This window comes from Episyrphus balteatus, chromosome 1 (genome assembly GCF_945859705.1).
Source record: "Episyrphus balteatus chromosome 1, idEpiBalt1.1, whole genome shotgun sequence".
Taxonomy (NCBI): Eukaryota; Metazoa; Arthropoda; class Insecta; order Diptera; family Syrphidae; genus Episyrphus; species Episyrphus balteatus.
Genome location: NC_079134.1, coordinates 53,538,804 through 53,557,121, shown reverse-complemented (window position 1 = coordinate 53,557,121; position 18,318 = coordinate 53,538,804). Strand labels below are relative to the sequence as shown.

Genomic DNA, 18,318 nt, shown 5'->3' with positions numbered 1-18,318 from the left:
TGCAACTTAAAACATAGAAGAAGAATTACATAATGATATAAATCGGAACAAAATTATATTTATAGCGAATAATAATTATTTTATATATGTATAACAAGAACGAAAAAATAATATTGTACAATAATTATGCATATTAATATAATATTCGAAGTTTAAAGTTAACAATGTTTTTAAAACAATTTATTTGATTTCTCGTTCTTTTATGCTGTGGCATGTGTGCTTAAAAAAATAAATAATAAATTTTAAACCAACAAAAAATATATTAAATATAAAAGCTTACCAAGCTGTTTTTGTTTTTTTGTTTTTTTTTTTTTTATTTGTATGCAAGATACAATTTTGTAATTTTCTTTTCTAACAAGCCCTCCTTTTGGTTCTCTTTCTAGAAATGATTTTGTATTTTAAAGAGTTTTTTTTTTTAGTTTTCGAAATTATGGAACTGCGTTTTTTTTTTTAAATATGTGGGTGTTGAATTTATTGTTCTTTTCTATAAATGTTTAATTATTATAAATTGTTTGATTAATTACAAAAGTACCCAAGTTTCCAAAACTCTCCTATTCATAATTTTTTTTTGCTTCTGTTTTTTTGTTTGTTTGTTTGTTTTAATTAAGAACACACAAGAAAATACAAATAATATAAAAAAAATATAAATACTACTTTATCATAACACGACGCTGTGTGTGGTGTGTTTTTTTTTGTAAATTTAATTTTTTTATTAACATTTTAATCAATTTTAAATTACTTTCGCTAGAGTGTTATTGTTTTATCGTCGTATGTCAAACAGAATCGCCAAGACCAGTTCTTGGATGTTGTTGGTTAGTAGGAGTTTTTCCGGCACCGTTATGTGTAGAACGTTTGCCACTGCCACTTCCACTTGCACTTCCACTAACGCCAATTCCACTTCCAGCAGCAGCAGCTTGGCCACTACTGCTTGCAGCTGCAACATGGCGTTTTTCTCGCCATCGATCAATTGGCGTATAACAACATTTAAAAAATGGTGCACGACGTTCATCGCTTCCATTGCTGCTACTGGCGCTGCAAGCACCGCCGCCATTTTTCGTCGCCAATGAAGAAGACGATCGCGACGAAGTAGATAATTGTGTTTGTATGACTTCGTTGCCCGTTAGACGAGTTGTGGTGCGATAGGTTGTTGCCGTTGCTTTGGGCGATGATGTAAGGGATGTAGTGTTGACACTACTCTTTATTGATGATGACGGTGGCTTCGTTACTACTTCCGCTGCAGCTATAGGACTCCTGAGTTTATTGTTCGAACTCGTTGAGGCCGCCGATGTGGTAGACGTTGAAGGCCGAAACTCATGACTACTGCTCCCAGCGATGGCAGTGGTTATGGTTGTTGCAAAACAACTGGTTTCCAAATAATGGCAGGATTGAAATATGTAATCATCATATTGCTGATGCGGCAGGAGAGTATTATCGTCTCCACTCGCCTCACCGTAACCGTCCATTTCGCCTACACTCACATCGACGCCTTCGCCCCAATCGGAGTGGCGAATTTTGTGTGATACCGATGTTGGCGATGATTTGTTCGACATTGACGATGTCGGTGTTGCGACTGATGATGCTGTCGCTGTTGACGATTTAACTGATTTTCTCTTCTGATGTTGCAACTGTTGTTGTTGCTGTTGCACATGCGCTTGCGAATGATAATGATTACTGCTACGATGCAAATCAACAATTTCTATTTCTTCTATATCACTAAAACTATTTAATTGTTTCAACAAATAATGCACATCATTTCGTTTGGTTTGATTATCGTTTGTTGTAGAATAGTAATTATTATACCAATTGTTACTCGTATAATAATTATTATCTGCGTTTGTTGGTGTTGTTATTTTGGAATTAATTTCTTTATTAGTATTACTTAATACATTTGCCTGTTGTTGTTGTTGGAATTGATGTTGTTTTTGGTTACTACTACTAGGACGTGGTAATTCACTAGTAAGTTGTTTGTTTCTAGAGTAATAATTTGTTGCGGGCACTGTATTATCGATAATTCTATTAAATTTAGCTAATGCGGATGTTTGGGACAACAATGACGACGACGATGACACTACTACGTTTGTTTGTGGTTTTATTACTGTATCACATGTTGCAGTAGTAGTGGTAGTTATAGGTAAATTTATATTACTAGGACTTATCGTAGAAACATTCGAAGTTGTAACTAATGTAACTGTTGTTTGTTGCGTCGATGATGCTGGCAGCTGTTGCGTTGCTGTCATTAATAATTTCGTATTAGCTAAATTTTTTGTAAAAATTAATTTCGACGAAATGATGTCATTATTGTCGCTCCCCCGCGATTACCGGCTGTCGCGGGCGGAGCGAGGCCTTCCCTAACTGGAGGTCGACGCAATTGGTGATACCGGTGACAAAGGGCTACGTGCCGATTCCCTTGGACATCCGGATAATGTTATAACTAATTTACGGGAGCCAGCTTGATCTCGATGCTCGCATAGCCAAACACCTTGCCATGTACCTAATGAAAGTTTTCCATCCGTGATGGGGATTGTCAATGAACTACCAAGAAAACATGCTTTTACATGGGCTGGCTGAAAATAAAAATAAGAATCGTTATAAAAAAAATTGAAAATATTAAATTAAAAACAAAATTCAGGAAAAATATACTTGATTTAAAATAAACATGTAACGAAGTTTTCATTTAATACTACACCTACAAAAAGAATTGCATTATTGTAACAGGTTTTGAACACTCCACATTAAAAATTAAAAAATCAAATGCGTAAAATACCCGAGGGTCAGAAATCTTAAGTTTTGAAGATAACTACATTATTTATTTAGAATTAAAAATGAAGTGCTGTTGTAAAAATGCTGGTGAAACATTTTATTACCTTTTTCAATCACAGTTCTTGGAATTCATTAAAGCTACAAAATTTTTGCTCCAGATATTAAAATATGTTTCAAATACTACGTCAAATGAATAAAAGATGCATTTGACTCGTGATAAAGCAGTCCAAAACGAATGGAAGAAATTTATTAAAAAAATGGACAAAATCAGTTCGGGGTGTGCAAAGCCAATGTTTTATGTCTGTGACATCTCAATTTTTGAATTTCGAAGAGATGGAATGTTGTTCAACTAATTGTAGCATAGAATCGAGAGATCGGTACTCTTAATAGAAAGAAAAACTCCTTTTTTATGAAAAGAGGAAAAAGTTCTGTTTTAAGGAGAAGCTTCTAAATATGATCTTACTTTTTAATTTGAACAGTATCTAAACGACAAAAATAGGGTATTTATATTAAAATCGATGCCAGAGGCCCAAAATGTATCTCCGAATTAAAAAGTATGTCTTCTCATCAATACGCAGCTTTTGAGGCCTCATATGATTAAATAGACTAGTAAAGAGTTTATTTTCAGAGCTTATACTAACACAGATGTTGGTTCCCCTTTCGAATTGTTCTAATAGAAAAGCGTGAAAATATATTATATTTACCAGACTATTTTATCGTAAGGGGTCTTAAAAGTTGCGTATTGTCGACAAGACTCAATTTGAAATATGTGACTATTTCGGAAGGTATTATTTCTTAACTCCACAGGAAAAAAAAGTTGTTTTCAGTATTTTGATAAGGCATCAATTAATTTAACCAGCTCAATTAATTTAGAAAAGTAATCAATTCAATCAGTTGTAAATAACACTATCGATTGAATATAACAAACAAAACTTCTGGTTGCACGCCTTTAGCACAAGTTCCATAGACTTAATTTTGCCTTATCTATCTTGTGGGACCTACAGAGTTTTGGCTACACTCAAATTATAGAATATTTTATCTTCTTAAAAACTGGTTTGTTTTGATTTTTTACATAAAATGCACCTATTAGATTATATAAGCTAAAAAGTTAGACGAGACAAAGTCACAGTTTATGAAAGAACTATGAATTTGACCCAATGATGTCTTAAATACCTTTGTTTTTTTTTTAATTTTATTTAAAAAATATTATTATATTAGTATAACTTTAGACAAAGGAGCAGATTAAGTTCTTTAATGAAAAAACTACAATTTTTACTTACCATATCATCAGGTCCTTCACACGAGTGTCTGTACGGTAAGCCTTCTGGAACTATTTTATTTAACATCATTTCCATATCGTCTCTATGAAAAAAAATTAATCATTAATAAAATACTTTAAACTATATTATCTTTTTCAAAAGAAACTTTGAGTGAGTTTGAATTTGGAGTGTATTAATTTTACCTCACGTCTGGATCCCAACTTTCGTTTAACGCTAAACTCGCTGATGTGTGAAGAACTGAAAAAAAAGAAAACATAATAAATTATCATTTAAGATTCTCGATTTTAATTTAATTAATAGTATTCTCTTTTTAATGACAAAACTAGAAAATGTACAAAATATTCATATGTACACTGCGGTTCACTTGAATAAACTAATATTACACGAATATTACAAAAGATAAAAGCGGTTGGTACTGTGGTTTGGTAATTTAACAAATTTTCGGTTTTGGGTTTTCAAAGAGTAACTTATTACAAACAATATTGTAAAAACAAAAAACCAAAAACAGAAACCGTTTGGCACTAGTTGCGTTTTTTCGCATGTCGTCACAAAACACTGTGTTTTTTTGCTTCAATAAAGGCAGGCTTTTAAATCTTGTAAAAATGATGAAAAACGTGGACAAAATTAGTTTTAGTATAGAAAAGTAAAACTTTGTAATAATTTGTGTGTATGAGAATATTTTGAAATTGATTTAAATAGTGATTTTATAGTACAGGAAAGATAGACTTTTTCGTGGAACGAAATATAGGACGGCTGAATTTTTCAAATCTGAAAGAGGGGTATTAGAAAAGCTTAAGTCCTGGTTTTCGGGACGCCACCCCCCTGGCGAAATCCGCCATTTTGGAAAACGCGAATCGCTCTATATCTCCAAAACTATTTGTCCTAGAGAAATGGTTATCAGACCAAAGTTCTTGGAAATTTAATTATCTTTTTCTTTGTCATACATTATTTTTCTGAGCGGGCAATAGTTTTGAGGTTATGTTGTTTTAATTTATTTTTTTTTCGGTTTTTTTAAGTTTTTATCATTCCCGCTAATAGTAACATAATTTTTTAAACAGTTAAAGTTATAGACCATCAAATTACCAATAATTTGGTATATTTTTGAAAGTCATGCGATGTATGAGTCCAAAGTTATTGATCTGAAAACTATAGACTAAGTACAGGAAAGTTAGTAAATAAAACAGGCATTTTGTGAAACGAAATATAGGGAGGCTGATTTTTTCAAATCTGAAATAAGGGTATTAGAAAAGCTTAAGTTGTGGTTTTCGGGACGCCAACTTCCTAGCGAAATCCGTCATTTTGAAAAACGTGAATTGGTCTATAGGTATCTGCTACACTATTGACTTGACCGAATAAGTTACGTAACTAAAGTTAAAGGTTATATAAATATCTTTCCTTGTACATTCACTGTTTTTCAACGAGGACAACACTTTTGAGGTTATGTTGTTTTATTTTTTATTTTTCGTTTTTTTTTTTTTTTATTTTTCTCAGTCTCTATGTTAGAAACATAATGTTTTAGAATCATAAAATTTGGATGTTTGACTTAAAACAAAATATGTGTACGACAATATTCTAAATTTAACCATTACCCACCTAAAAAACTCTCTCTCATATCATATGTTTCTTGTTTTTACATTACGTACACGATTTAGTCTTTTTTTCATATCTTATGCAAAAACATATTAGTATATTTATTGAAAATATTGCTCTCAAAAATCCGTATCTTTGGTTTGAAGTCATATAATCTTCAAAAGTATACCAAACTAATGGAAATTTGATGTTCTACAACTTTAATCATGCTAAAAAATTATGTTTCTATCATAGAGACTGAGAAAAATTAAAAAAAAAACGAAAAATAAAAAATAGAACAACATAACCTCAAAAGTGTTGTCCTCGCTGAAAAACAGTGAATGCACAAGAAAAGATATTTACATATATTACCTACAACTTTAGTTACGTAACTTATTCGGTCAAGCCAATAGTTTATTAGATATAGACCAATTCGCGTTTTTCAAAATGGCGGATTTCGCCATGGGGTTGGCGTCCCGAAAACCACAACTTAAGCTTTTCTAATACCTTTATTTCAGATTTGAAAAAATCAGCCTTCCTATATTTCGTTTCACAAAATGCCTGTTTTATTTACTAACTTTCCTGTACTTAGTCTATAGTTTTCAGATCAATAACTTTGGACTCATACATCGCATGACTTTCAAAAATATACCAAATTATTGGTAATTTGATGGTCTATAACTTTAACTGTTTAAAAAATTATGTTACTATTAGCGGGAATGATAAAAACTTAAAAAAACCGAAAAAAAAAATAAATTAAAACAACATAACCTCAAAACTATTGCCCGCTCAGAAAAATAATGTATGACAAAGAAAAAGATAATTAAATTTCCAAGAACTTTGGTCTGATAACCATTTCTCTAGGACAAAAAGTTTTGGAGATATAGAGCAATTCGCGTTTTCCAAAATGGCGGATTTCGCCAGGGGGGTAGCGTCCCGAAAACCAGGACTTAAGCTTTTCTAATACCCCTCTTTCAGATTTGAAAAATTCAGCCGTCCTATATTTCGTTCCACAATATGCCTGTTTTTTTACTAACTTTCCTGTACTATTATGTAAAAGTAAGGCATGAGGCACCTAGACAAAGAAGCAAGAGAAAAATGATTCAAAAACTAGCTGCACGTTCCACAAATTATGGCACTAAAATCAAACGAAAAGTGGTAATGGTTTGTACCTCCACTAAAGTTATAAATGTGTACAATATTTAAAAAGCCTCAAAATGCAGAATAAGATAAAAGACCACTGTTATGGTCAAATAAAGTAAAATAAAATGTTCATTTTTTATGGTTGCATTTGAAGAAAACAAAAATGTGGTGGTGAGTGGTTTTTGGATGGAAAACAAACCATCTAAAATTTTCCAGAACGGTATTAGTCCTATTTCTTAGATTTCGAAAGGAGGTATATTTTTTGCATCACCAACAAAGGTCGCTAAAAAGTGTAATAGGAAACAATACTTTTTTATAATATGCAACAATTAACTTTTAGTTACATGGTTCGAAAATAATCGCAAACTTTGACAAACAAATAACAGTGGAAGCGTCATGAGCATTCCATAAGGTAAAGGCCCGAAATCACATCGCAATAGAAATAAAACTGATGCATATTGGATAAAGACGAAGGTTTACTGGACTAGCATTCATTCTCATCGAATGTAAATGTTATGGAAAACTATAATTTCTTAGTTTTTAAGAGCATTTTATGTAATTTCTCCACTTTAGTCCGTGATTGTGCACTATGAAAATGCATTTCCAGTGCAAACTTCGAGTTTTTCCTTTTTCGTGGTTAATAATAACAGCTCTTGCTCCATATTTGGTTAGAATGCACAAATAACATCCTTATTCTAGTGAATCACTGTGTTTTGTGCAGAGTTGCGAAAAAACGCAGCTTGTAGCCACACGGTTATTGTTTTGGCTTTTTGTTTGTTATAAATTGCTTTTTGAAATACCAAAACCTAGAATCTGGTAAGTTACCTTACCAAAGCTCCAATCGCTTTTTTCTTTTCTAAAATGTGTGCCTTTATTCAAGTGAGTCGTAGTGTATATCTTTGTGGCTTCAAGAAAATTAGACAAAGAAGGTATTTTTGACTCGAACAAAATTTGTATCCAGCAGAGTTTGATGAAAATGATTTCTGACCAAATATTAGAGCAACATTTTGTTTTGTGTTTGTTTCTTAGTCAGAATAAAAATTTTATTTTGGAATGAGATTGAAAAACTTAAACTTTATTTTTTATAGGAAAAAACCCAAGAAATTTTGAAAAAATGTTTTGTTTTCAATGGATTGAGCGGAACACTAAGATTGAAAATGTTTTCATCATAAAATCTAAAAACTAGGAAGTTCGAGCTTTAAAATCGTCTTTTCAAAATCCCACATCCCAGTATGACCATTTTTAAGGGAAATACAATCACTTAACAAACATCAAAAACGTTGGAAATTTTTTTCGATCTTTTATTTTTTCCCGCTAGTGTAGTTTTGTATGTTGTCGCTAAAAATTGTATATGTTATGATAACTAAGAATGCGTGCTTCATTAGTTCGTTTATAGGTTTTTTGTCTTGAATGCCCTATGCAATATAAGGACGAACAAGTAAAGTCAGTCGAGCTAAACAAAAAAATTATTAAAAAAAAATAATATGGAACTCAAATAAATCCACCAAAGGATTTGGGTCATGTAAGAATAATAAACAAGGTTTCTATTCGCACTATACATAAATTGTTCGTCATAGTTAGAGTCCGTTTGCTATGAATGACTGTTTTACAAAATATATACACCTATAGGAATTCCAATTGAATCTACCTATATGTATTTAAAAATATAACTCACGCTATTTTACATTCCAACCCAACTATGGTGGACGCGTTGTCAAATGCTTTCAATTTTAATTCAAAGGTGAAGAGTTTTTTAGCAAAAATTCAAATATAGTTGACTACACAACTTTGGTACAGCAAAATTGAATGAGTTACAAATGCTTTTCAATTGCTTTGAACAAGTTAAGGGCTTTAAAAGTCCTTAGACAGTTACGCATAATATTCTTTAGGTACATTAAACTCACTAAAAAAATTGTATACCTATACTCTTTTGATGTCATATACCTACCTACCTAACCTACGTATATGAAGTTACATTTTTTGTTTGTCTCAAAATTTGGTCGCTACCAAAATTATTCTTGGTTTTTTTCAATAGTAAAAAAAATATCAAAACTCAGTTTGGTATAAAGAAATGCATGAAATTTTTTATTTACTTTTCGTTTAAAAACACATGAACCCCCAACATACCGAAAAAAAAAACTTTTTCTTGCACTCGACATACAAAGATAATGAAAGCAGGTACTTGCCCTTTATTCAATGAAAATTCTTGGGATTTCTTTTCTTCTCACAAAAACTAGATCTTTGTACCTATTTCTCTATCAAAGCTTCTTCATTTCTTTATAAGACAGACACATCGCTTTAGATACGTATGGAGGTAGATACCTATGTAACTCAAATATTATATATGTGCTTCCTCCATACACTACGCATAAAAATGGAAAAAAGGTAAATGGTCTTTTGCAAAGAAAATTTTAAGGAAACTCTCTGCAGTTTGTAATGTAAATACAATGAAAGATAGTTGGTTGACAACTTTCTGACAATGCATTTTCCTGACAACGTTTTCAGGTTGAAAATTGTTGGTTAGGAGATGTTTCTTTGTGAAAATGGTTGATCAATGACAGGCATGACAAATTTGTTCAGAAAAATATTAAAATAAAACAAAACCTGCGGAGAGCAAAATACTAATAGACCAGACAAAAAATGGGCGTTAGGTTGTAATAAAATGCACTGCAGTGATTTCTGCCATGTTGAAAGGAAAGATTGATACAATGGTTAAAACCTTGTGGGGGCACGAAGTATGTCAATCGCGAAAATGATTGAAGTCGGTAAACCAGTACCAGCGTTTCACAATGGCAAAGGCAAGCTGAAATGAGATAGGTATCGGAAATTGCTCGAAAATATTGGCAAACTTAAAGAAATCAAAAAAGCACTTATGAAAAAAATAAATTAGCTCAACATGACATGATATGACCTCGAGCTGGCCCAGCAGAGTTGGCGTCCCAAGGCTCCCATAGGTTTCTAGGGTCTCACGGAGTGATTGATTGATTCTTTAAAAAAAAGATAAGTACCTATCTAGTGCGAGTAAAAAAAAAAATTCAAAGTCGTTTTGTAGAGAAATGTATACTGTTTTGCAATAAAATTTTTAACTTGTTTTGTGAAAAAAAGTAGGTGCATACTGATTTTTCTTAGAAATACTTATATGTTGAATGAAGAAGAAGCAATGAAGAAGCAATTCTGTATTTTCTGAAAAAAGAAAGGGCCCCAGAAACTCAACATACGCCTATGGCTACAACACAAGCCACTATTTTTTTTAATATTTGAAAATTTTTACTTTCACGAAAACGGTAGATGGGGTAGGTGGTGACAGTTATCAGAAAAATATTTTTAAAAAATCGCAGCCATATATTTTGTGCGTTATGGGCATTCGAAAAAAAAATCGAAAAAATGGTCATCCTGTGACGGTTTTTCATGTGCCGTGACTACAAATCTTAATTTTTCTCATATTTTTCTTTTGTTACGGAACCTTGAATAACACTGTTTCCAAATTCATTTACAGAAAAATGCATATAAGGCAATATTTGTAGATAATTTTATGACGAACAGATTTTCCATAGACCCCTATAATTGACCTCCGAGCAACAGGTCACGAGATATATGCGAAAAACTGATTTTCGTGACCTTTTGACCTCTATAACTTCTAACGCGGACGCGAGTCGATTTTTCACATCTTCATAACAACGCCGTAACGAAGGTCTATACCAAAATCGAGCCCAGTAGGAATTTTTCCGCAGATTGGGGTAAAAAATGCCTAAAATTACTGGGCTATAAAGCTTTAACTTTCTTGAGCAACTTTTATCACAACACTGGGCCGCACACCCAATAGTGCATTTTTTTAATGAAAAAAAAGTGCTTTAAAAAATTTTCAACATCGAACTACAAATAATTAATTGAAATAGCAAAGCCTAAAATAGAGCATTTTTTTTTAATTAAAAGCTACCTAAAAACTGTGAATGTCCTTATTTAAATGAACAAACCAAACCTGTCTGGTGAAATGTACAGAAAATAAGAAGACAAACCAATTGTTTGTGTTTTTTTTTTCAATTTATTTTAATAATTTCAACATTCAAAGATGAGAAAAAGGACAGCAACCCTTCTCCATTTTATAATATTTGTATTCTTATAATCATTTCATTCTTATGCATATATATTATATATAGCTATAGTCCGTTGTTTCAGTTTTTGATTATCATGCTTTTGCTTGTCGTTTAAGATTGACAAACTTGAGCTTGAGCGTGAACGTATGTGTACTTTAATCTTACACAAAATTAATATAATAAGGTTGCTTAGTTAAGTAAGTTCTTACACGTAAAACAACAGGACACTCTTTACTTGTGGTGTTCTAAATGAGAGGCGGCTAAAGGGAAGGCCCAGTGAACATTGTAATTAATACAATGTCCTTCGTTCCATCATCCTGCTTTGTGCGAACAAAAGAACCTACTTCTGAAGTGAGCATTGTATATTGGCTCGTTATAGGCACATATTGCATACTTATTGAGTTTTTCATCATTTACCTCAAGCTTTTTTAGTTTTTTTTCCTATTTTTTTTTTTTTGTTTCTCGTCCTTTCATTCCTTTGTTGCTTGTCTGTCTCATCTTTTTGGTATGTATGTGCTATGCATGCATGTGAACAAGATTACATAATTTTATTGCTCATCAACTGAAAGATTTATAAAATTCATAAATATATTGACGACAATCGAGAGGTGGGGGTGAAGGTTATGCTATGCTGATGCGGTGCAGCAGCCTGAACGACGCCGACGACAGCCAAAAGAAGCCGCGTCACCCGACCGCAAGGAACATACATCGGGCGACTTCGATGTAAAACAAAATGAGCATAGGCAAAAACTTAGAAAAAGCTAACGTAGTTTAGTAAAATAGAATGCTTAGAACAGGGATGTTATGGAGCGCTGGGAATGAGAAGGGGTTAAGTGCATACATTTCGAATCTTGAGGTATGGTCGGTGGTTCAAAGTTTTGGCCTTTTAAATTTTTGAAGAAAAAGGTCTAAAGGTGACTTAAGATTTATGTCATTAGAAAAAGTCAAAAAGACCAAAATTTAAATTATCGCTTAACATCTTTATCTGCAGAAAAAATAAAAATGTACGAATTAATTTTTTTAAGTGATTAAGGTCCATTTGCTGAAACGAAACTTAAATAACACTGGTCAAAATATACTTTTCTAGTAGTTTTTGGGGTGCTGAATCCGAATCTGAAGTCAGAAAAATTTGATTGGCCTTCGTTTTTGAAATATTACCGTTATAAGATGCTAAAAAACGTCATTTTGGATGTTTTCCAGGTTCTGTTTTTATGTGGGGTAATTCAATATAAACAAATTTGTAAAGGTTATTATAAGAACAGATATTCTTCTTTCAAAAACTGTCTAAATTTTTACGATATCTTTTTTATTGCTCGAGATATCTTAAGTTTCAGTTAATAAGCCAAAGAGAAACTAAACTTAATCTAAAGTTTAAGTCACTGGTCACAGAATTTTTGCCACAAGAACCAAAATATATTTTTTTGAAGGTTTTCGAGTTGGTGAACTCAAATCCGCAATCGGAAAAATTCTATTAGCCTCCGTTCTTGAAATATAACCTTTATAAAAGAGACCTTTTTTGCGTTTTATAACGGTAATATTTCAAGAACGAAGGCTAATAGAATTTTTCTGATTGTGGATTCGAGTTCAGCAACCCAAAAACCTTCAGAAAAGTATATTTTGGTTCTTGTGGCAAAAAAAAGTTTAATTTGGTTGCTCAGTGTTGTTTCTGATTCAAAGACCGTTATTTAAATTTTAAATATCTCGGGTAATAAAAGAGATATCGGAAAGATTTAAACATTTTTTGAAAGAATGAAACTAGCTCTTAAGGGCACCGTTACAAATTTACTCATAATGAATTACTCCACATAAAAACATAACCTCGAAAACAGCCAAAATGGCGTTTTTTTACATTTTCTAATGGTAATATTTCAAAAATGGAAGCCAATCAAATTTTTCTGACTTCAGATTCGGATACAGAACCACCAAAAACTACCAGAAAAGTATATTTTGGTTCTAGTGGCAAAAACTTTCTTGACCAGTGTAATTTAAGTTGGACATGAGCTCTTGTTCCCTACTTTTTCCTCTGCGTAACCTGTCACATAAGAATTTATGTAGAACATAAATGCTTAAGTTTTGAACGGCTCTAACTGTAACTATTTTTCGAATATCTAACTATTTTTAAATAGGTGGCCATGGCACATAGAAATAGGACTGCAGAGCCGGCATCGTGGGTTCGAGCCCAACGGTCGACTAAGAAGTTTTTTCAAAATCGCCATCTTAATTGAAGTCACTTGTGCGATAACATGAGACAGTTTTCAACTATGTCTCCCCCTCTTTCTTCTCTTTGTCCTTCTGTGTTGTATTAATATCTTGTGTTGTAACAGTCGATGGACTAAGTTTCCCAAGCTGCGGTGTTTCTAGTTCGTAGATTAATCATCGGATGAGTATAAAATGTAATGTAATGAATAGAAATAAATCAAGAATAGTTTTAAAATGTTAAAAATGACTGTGTTGTAGTTACTAGTAACGTTACTACTGTAATTATCAAGTGTCACAACATAATAGGTACAGGTAACTCCCACTAAGTCCAATTTTCACGTGGCACGATAATTTATTAGTTCGAGTTAAAGGGAAATTCGAGTAAGGGAATGTTGAAAAATTCGAGATAGAAGAAAAATGATTTATGGTGTTTGAGAAAATTCCAATTTTTTTTTTTTTTTTATCAACATATCCAAAATCGACACTCGCTCATAGGAGTATTTTCATCAAAAACATGGCCAAAATTATTTTTCGTGGTTTTTGTTATTATTTCTGTTTAAAATGAATATTCCTACAAGAAAATACAATATAAACCTACCTAGTTTTTGTTATTTTTATTTTTTTTACATATCAAAAACTCATAAACTTGATTATTGGCCTATACTCCGCCTGTCGACATTATTTTCCTCAAATTCTTTTCCTCGTCCCTAATACGCAATTCTCAGTTTCTTTTTTTTTTCTTCCCCAACCTTAATTAAGATCACCCAAAATAAAATACACTAAATTTAATTTAAAAATAAAAAAAAAATTGCATTAAGTAAGCAGTATTTTCTATCAGGAAGTGAAAAACTAATTGTCCCTCAATTCTCTAAAGAGCACGTTAGAGCACCCAATTTTTGTTGCATTTGTTTAAGGAATATATAAACAAACTCATAAGCTTCAATTCATCGTAGAATAAAGGGGTATACTTAAACAAAATCATTAAAGTTCAAATAATAATAAAAAGTTTTTATATACTTGTTCTAACCCCAAATTGAAATTTAAAACACCATCTAATATTTCCAAAACTTTATTAATATCGTTAATAAATAATTAAAGAAGAATTCTCCATTTTTTTTTTTTTAATTTTTATCACAACACTTCGATATCGCATATTGAATAACACTTACCAAAGTACTTTGTATTGAAATAAAAATGAGGTAGATGTAACAGTTAACTTTGAACTCATTTTTTAACAAGTCAAGATCGAAAAACAAAACAATAAGTGCAGCATATTGGCCCATGTTTATTTTGCACCCACTTTGGCAAATTTTGGGATCAATTTTGATTTTCAGAAAATTGACGTTTGACCAGGTTTTTACTGCAATTACTCCTATGAAAAATGATTTTTAAACATTAATTAATATTAGGTATTTTTTTGTTTTATTTTTTTTTTACATCAGCGTCCTTAAAAATCAGTAGTTGAGCCTTGAGCCCGATTGAACCTCGGTAGATACTTGTTATGTTGGACTTAATATTGAAAATAAAATTAAATAGGCTTTTGGTGTTGCCATTTTAAGGTTCCTTGGTTGTATTGCAACAACTATAAATTAAAATCTTCTTGAGCTTATGTATGTCTAAAATTATTGTATCTGCATCACCTTTTGCAAAACGGAAATGGCCATACTTTTAAAAGTAACTTCCAAGCATATAAATAAAGCGCTATTTCTATTTCGTATGAGAAATGAGTTTATCTTTTTTTTTAAATATAGGATAAAGTTTCAAAAAAGGGAACAGTGAGTGATCACTGTAGTCTATTCACGTGAATAGTGAAATACCGGAAACAATAAAGATATTAGCGACGTCAAGTTTTCTAGCTTACCTAAACAATTCTCTACAGACACGATATTAGATTAGATAAATTTTATTTAGCTTAGTTCGCTATTATTAGAATTTCATTCAAATCTAGATTTATAATTTAAAAGTTCAACAATTTTTTTTTGTAAGCCCAGTAATATTTAATAACATTGGACACTTTTAACAAGATAGTTTCATTATTTTTTTTTTATAAATCAGCCGTATTCGAATGCATTTTTGACGAATGCATCATATGAATATGTTACCACATTATGTTTAATTTATATTATTGTCAATTTATAAAAATTTTAAAATAAACAAGTTATTTATTAAATTAAGGAAGAAAGTCTGAAAGAAAGTAAAGAGCATTTTAATTCAACTACATAACTTTAAGAATGTGTAACATCCCTGATGAAAAAAAACAGTCCATATACATTTACAATGATAATGACGATGACGATAAAAATAATGCACAAGTAACTCAATGAATGCATATTATATGCAGGCGAGAATGAACAAATTTTTTAAAATACTGGCAGAAAAAAAAGCAACAACAAAAAAAAAATTACGACACGATGGTTTATTTCAATTCAATTTTAATAGCGTAAAGGGCGGGAAGGAGGCTGACACTTGACTCAATTCCAAATTCACATACTCAAGAACTCTACCCACATTTAAAAAAAAGGCAATAGAAACCGGCAGACGATGACGACAATAAAATAGAGATAAAAAAATATACATTTATAAAACGTATATATGTACAGTACATTATGTATATGCAATATGCATACGCTATTGTAACTGAAATGCAACTCAGAGGCTGAAACCTTTGATGTCTATACTAGCAGGATTGTATCCTTTTACAAATTCTTGTTATTAGCACCGCAATAAAAAGAGATATTCAACTGGATTAACATTAATGATTAGAAAACCATAGCTTTAAGTTTTTCTTGCAGAAAAAAGAAAGATGCGTGGGAGTTTGCCTTGCAAAGGTTATGGAGGCATTCCAGATTTTTTACTTGCTATATAGGTACTATAGGGCAAGTTTAGGATGCGTAAAAAAAAATCGAACTCGAGATAACAATCAGACATGGCATTACGATGATGGAGAATGCCAAAAAAGTGGGTCCGGCAATTCTGTCTGTCTGTAAGAACCTCGATCTACAGTCTAAAGTACTGAAGCGATTTTCTTCAAACTTGGTAGTTAACAATTTTGGGTGATTCCCTAGAGGACAAATTGAAGTTTTTTTTTTTAGGGCCAAAACTAACGGTACCTGTCATATAACGGAAACAGAAAAGTTGATTTATTTCAAAAACGGCTCTAGCGATTTTGATTAAAATTTTTCTGCTTACTGCTACAAATAAGAGCTTCTTTTGATAATAAAAAAAATATTTTTTGTACCGTTATTAACGGTACCTGCCATAGAACGGTTTTTTGGATTTAAGAATTTCTCATAAACGACAAAACAGATTTCGACCAAATTTTTAATACAGAAATGTTTAAACAATTTTAATTTAAAAAAATTTGAAATTTTTCAAAAAACACATTTTTGGATTTTTTAAAAATATTTCAAATTTTTTTTTTGAAAAATCAATTTTTTGGAAACGGGTTGGTGAAAAATTTTGAAATTTCGGTTTTATGAGTAAATTAATTATTTATTCAAAATTGCATATCAACTTTTTTTTTTAAATGTTAGAAAATTTTTATATACATATATAAAAAATTTATTTTTTTTTAAAAACGGCTCTAACGATTTTCGATCATTTTTTTCTAAAAATTCCTTTTTATACTAGAAAATAAGTGGCATACTTAGTTTTTTTGTAGAAGATCATTTAAAACGGTATTTAAATATTTATAAAAACAGATTTTATTTTTTTTCTGCACCACAAACGAAATTCCGTGAAAATATCAAATTTGCCCTTATTTTGTTCAGTTAAAATCTTTAACATTAGAGTAACTTTTACCAGAAGAGCAAGTACGTGCGACCCCAGTCGTGCAATTTATTTTTTTAATAGGGGCCACATCATTTCGAATGCTACATATAAATCGATATTTTTTGTTTATAGTTAAATTATAAGAACACCATTACACTAAATGTTTATTTAAAACCTTTTATTTGACAATATCTTTTGATAAAGTTATGACTTTTGATGTTACCAAATGAAATAGGTATTGATAAGAAAGTGTCTGTTTCGGGTGCTAGAACAAATTGCCTGTTTTTTTTTATTGGTGTTTTTTTATCTTTATATTTTAAAATGGAAGTAGAGACAGAACGAAAAACAAGCAGCCGAGACATCGACGGATGCTACGGCATAGCGTCTTTTTATAAGTTTATATCAACTTGTTTTTTATATCCCTAAATAGGCAGCTTTTTCAGTAAGTAGCACAATGCAATCTTGGGAAATTCAAAAGTTAAGTCAGTGAAAAGTTTTAAATGTAATTATTTAATATGTGTAGTTTTGACTCCTTTCTTTACCAAACCGTTTGAGAACCCCGCTAATTTGGCTGCAACAACAGTGGAAAGCGTAATTATATTTTTGTAAAGGAAGAATGCTACTTGAGTAGCATAATTAATGTTCTTTTCATACACCTTCAGTACAATCGCTCCCTATATTTGTTTTTAATTTGAAGCCAATCCAAGACAATAGTCTCAGTTAGGTTAAGAAATAAACAAGCCATTTTATGGTCCTTTTTTATTCAGAAAGTTAATTATTGTTCTAGTTTTAGTTTTTTTTTTATCATTCAACTAAAGAAGAAACATGTTTTTTTTTTGGAAGTTGTTTCCTTCTAAATTTTTCTTTGAAAACACAAAAACAGTAGGTACCTCTGAAAATTCTACAAATGTAGGTATGTACCTATGTCAAACAAAAATACTTAATGTTAACAAGATTGCCATTATTTAATTAAATAACTGTACATCAGATTATGTATAATGGTTAAATTTTAAATTAATAATAAAAATAAATTCAGCGAAAAATCAACTACAGAGTATATTCCTAATATTTATTGTTTTTTTTTTAAGTATTTGCTTTGCTTCAGTATAAATGTAGAGCAGGATAGTACAAAGAAGTGAACATAAACTGTAGTTGAGTTAAGTGCAACAAAACACGCATATTGCTTTTGCTACAAGTCCCAACGATATTGCAAGTGTATAGTGGCAAGGCAGAGCTGCGTGATTTGTTATATATTAATTTAAGGCGAAAAGGACGAACAGAGGTGGTTGTTACAATTTGTTTGTGATTAGTAATTACTGAGTGAAATAACAAGTTTAACTCGACTTGTGTGGATGAAGATGACTGCATTTATAAAACATTTCAATTACAGTTTGGGGGGAAAATCTTTGAGAGGGTATACACATATAGTTACATTTGAGAACTAGTTAAGTTAGGTACAGAGGAGGTTTTTAGAAATCTTTTGAACTCTGCAGGTTTTTCAA

The 18,318-nt window shown here is 31.3% G+C and overlaps 2 protein-coding genes across 2 annotated transcripts in view; both read right to left on the bottom strand.

The window, feature by feature from the left end:
* Window positions 1-287: 287 nt before the first annotated feature.
* Window positions 288-2,237, bottom strand: LOC129920886 (mucin-21-like). The gene has a single exon (XM_056002381.1). The coding sequence runs from the start codon at window positions 2,235-2,237 to the stop codon at window positions 774-776; it is 1,464 nt and encodes a 487-aa protein (XP_055858356.1). The 3' UTR covers window positions 288-773.
* A 111-nt stretch (window positions 2,238-2,348) lies between these two features.
* Window positions 2,349-18,318, bottom strand: part of LOC129920887 (UPF0047 protein YjbQ-like) — a 29,270-nt gene continuing 13,300 nt past the window's right edge. Inside the window, exons 3-5 of the mRNA XM_056002382.1 lie at window positions 4,223-4,277; window positions 4,041-4,122; window positions 2,349-2,564 (exon numbers count right to left, since the gene is read on the bottom strand). Coding sequence (XP_055858357.1) covers window positions 2,349-2,564; window positions 4,041-4,122; window positions 4,223-4,277 — 353 coding nt within the window. The remainder of the gene's footprint in view (window positions 2,565-4,040; window positions 4,123-4,222; window positions 4,278-18,318) is intronic.

Excerpts from the sequence above, each read along its gene's own strand:
- LOC129920886 (XM_056002381.1), bottom strand. The coding sequence starts at position 2,237 with ATGACAGCAACGCAACAGCTGCCAGCATCATCGACGCAACAAACAACA.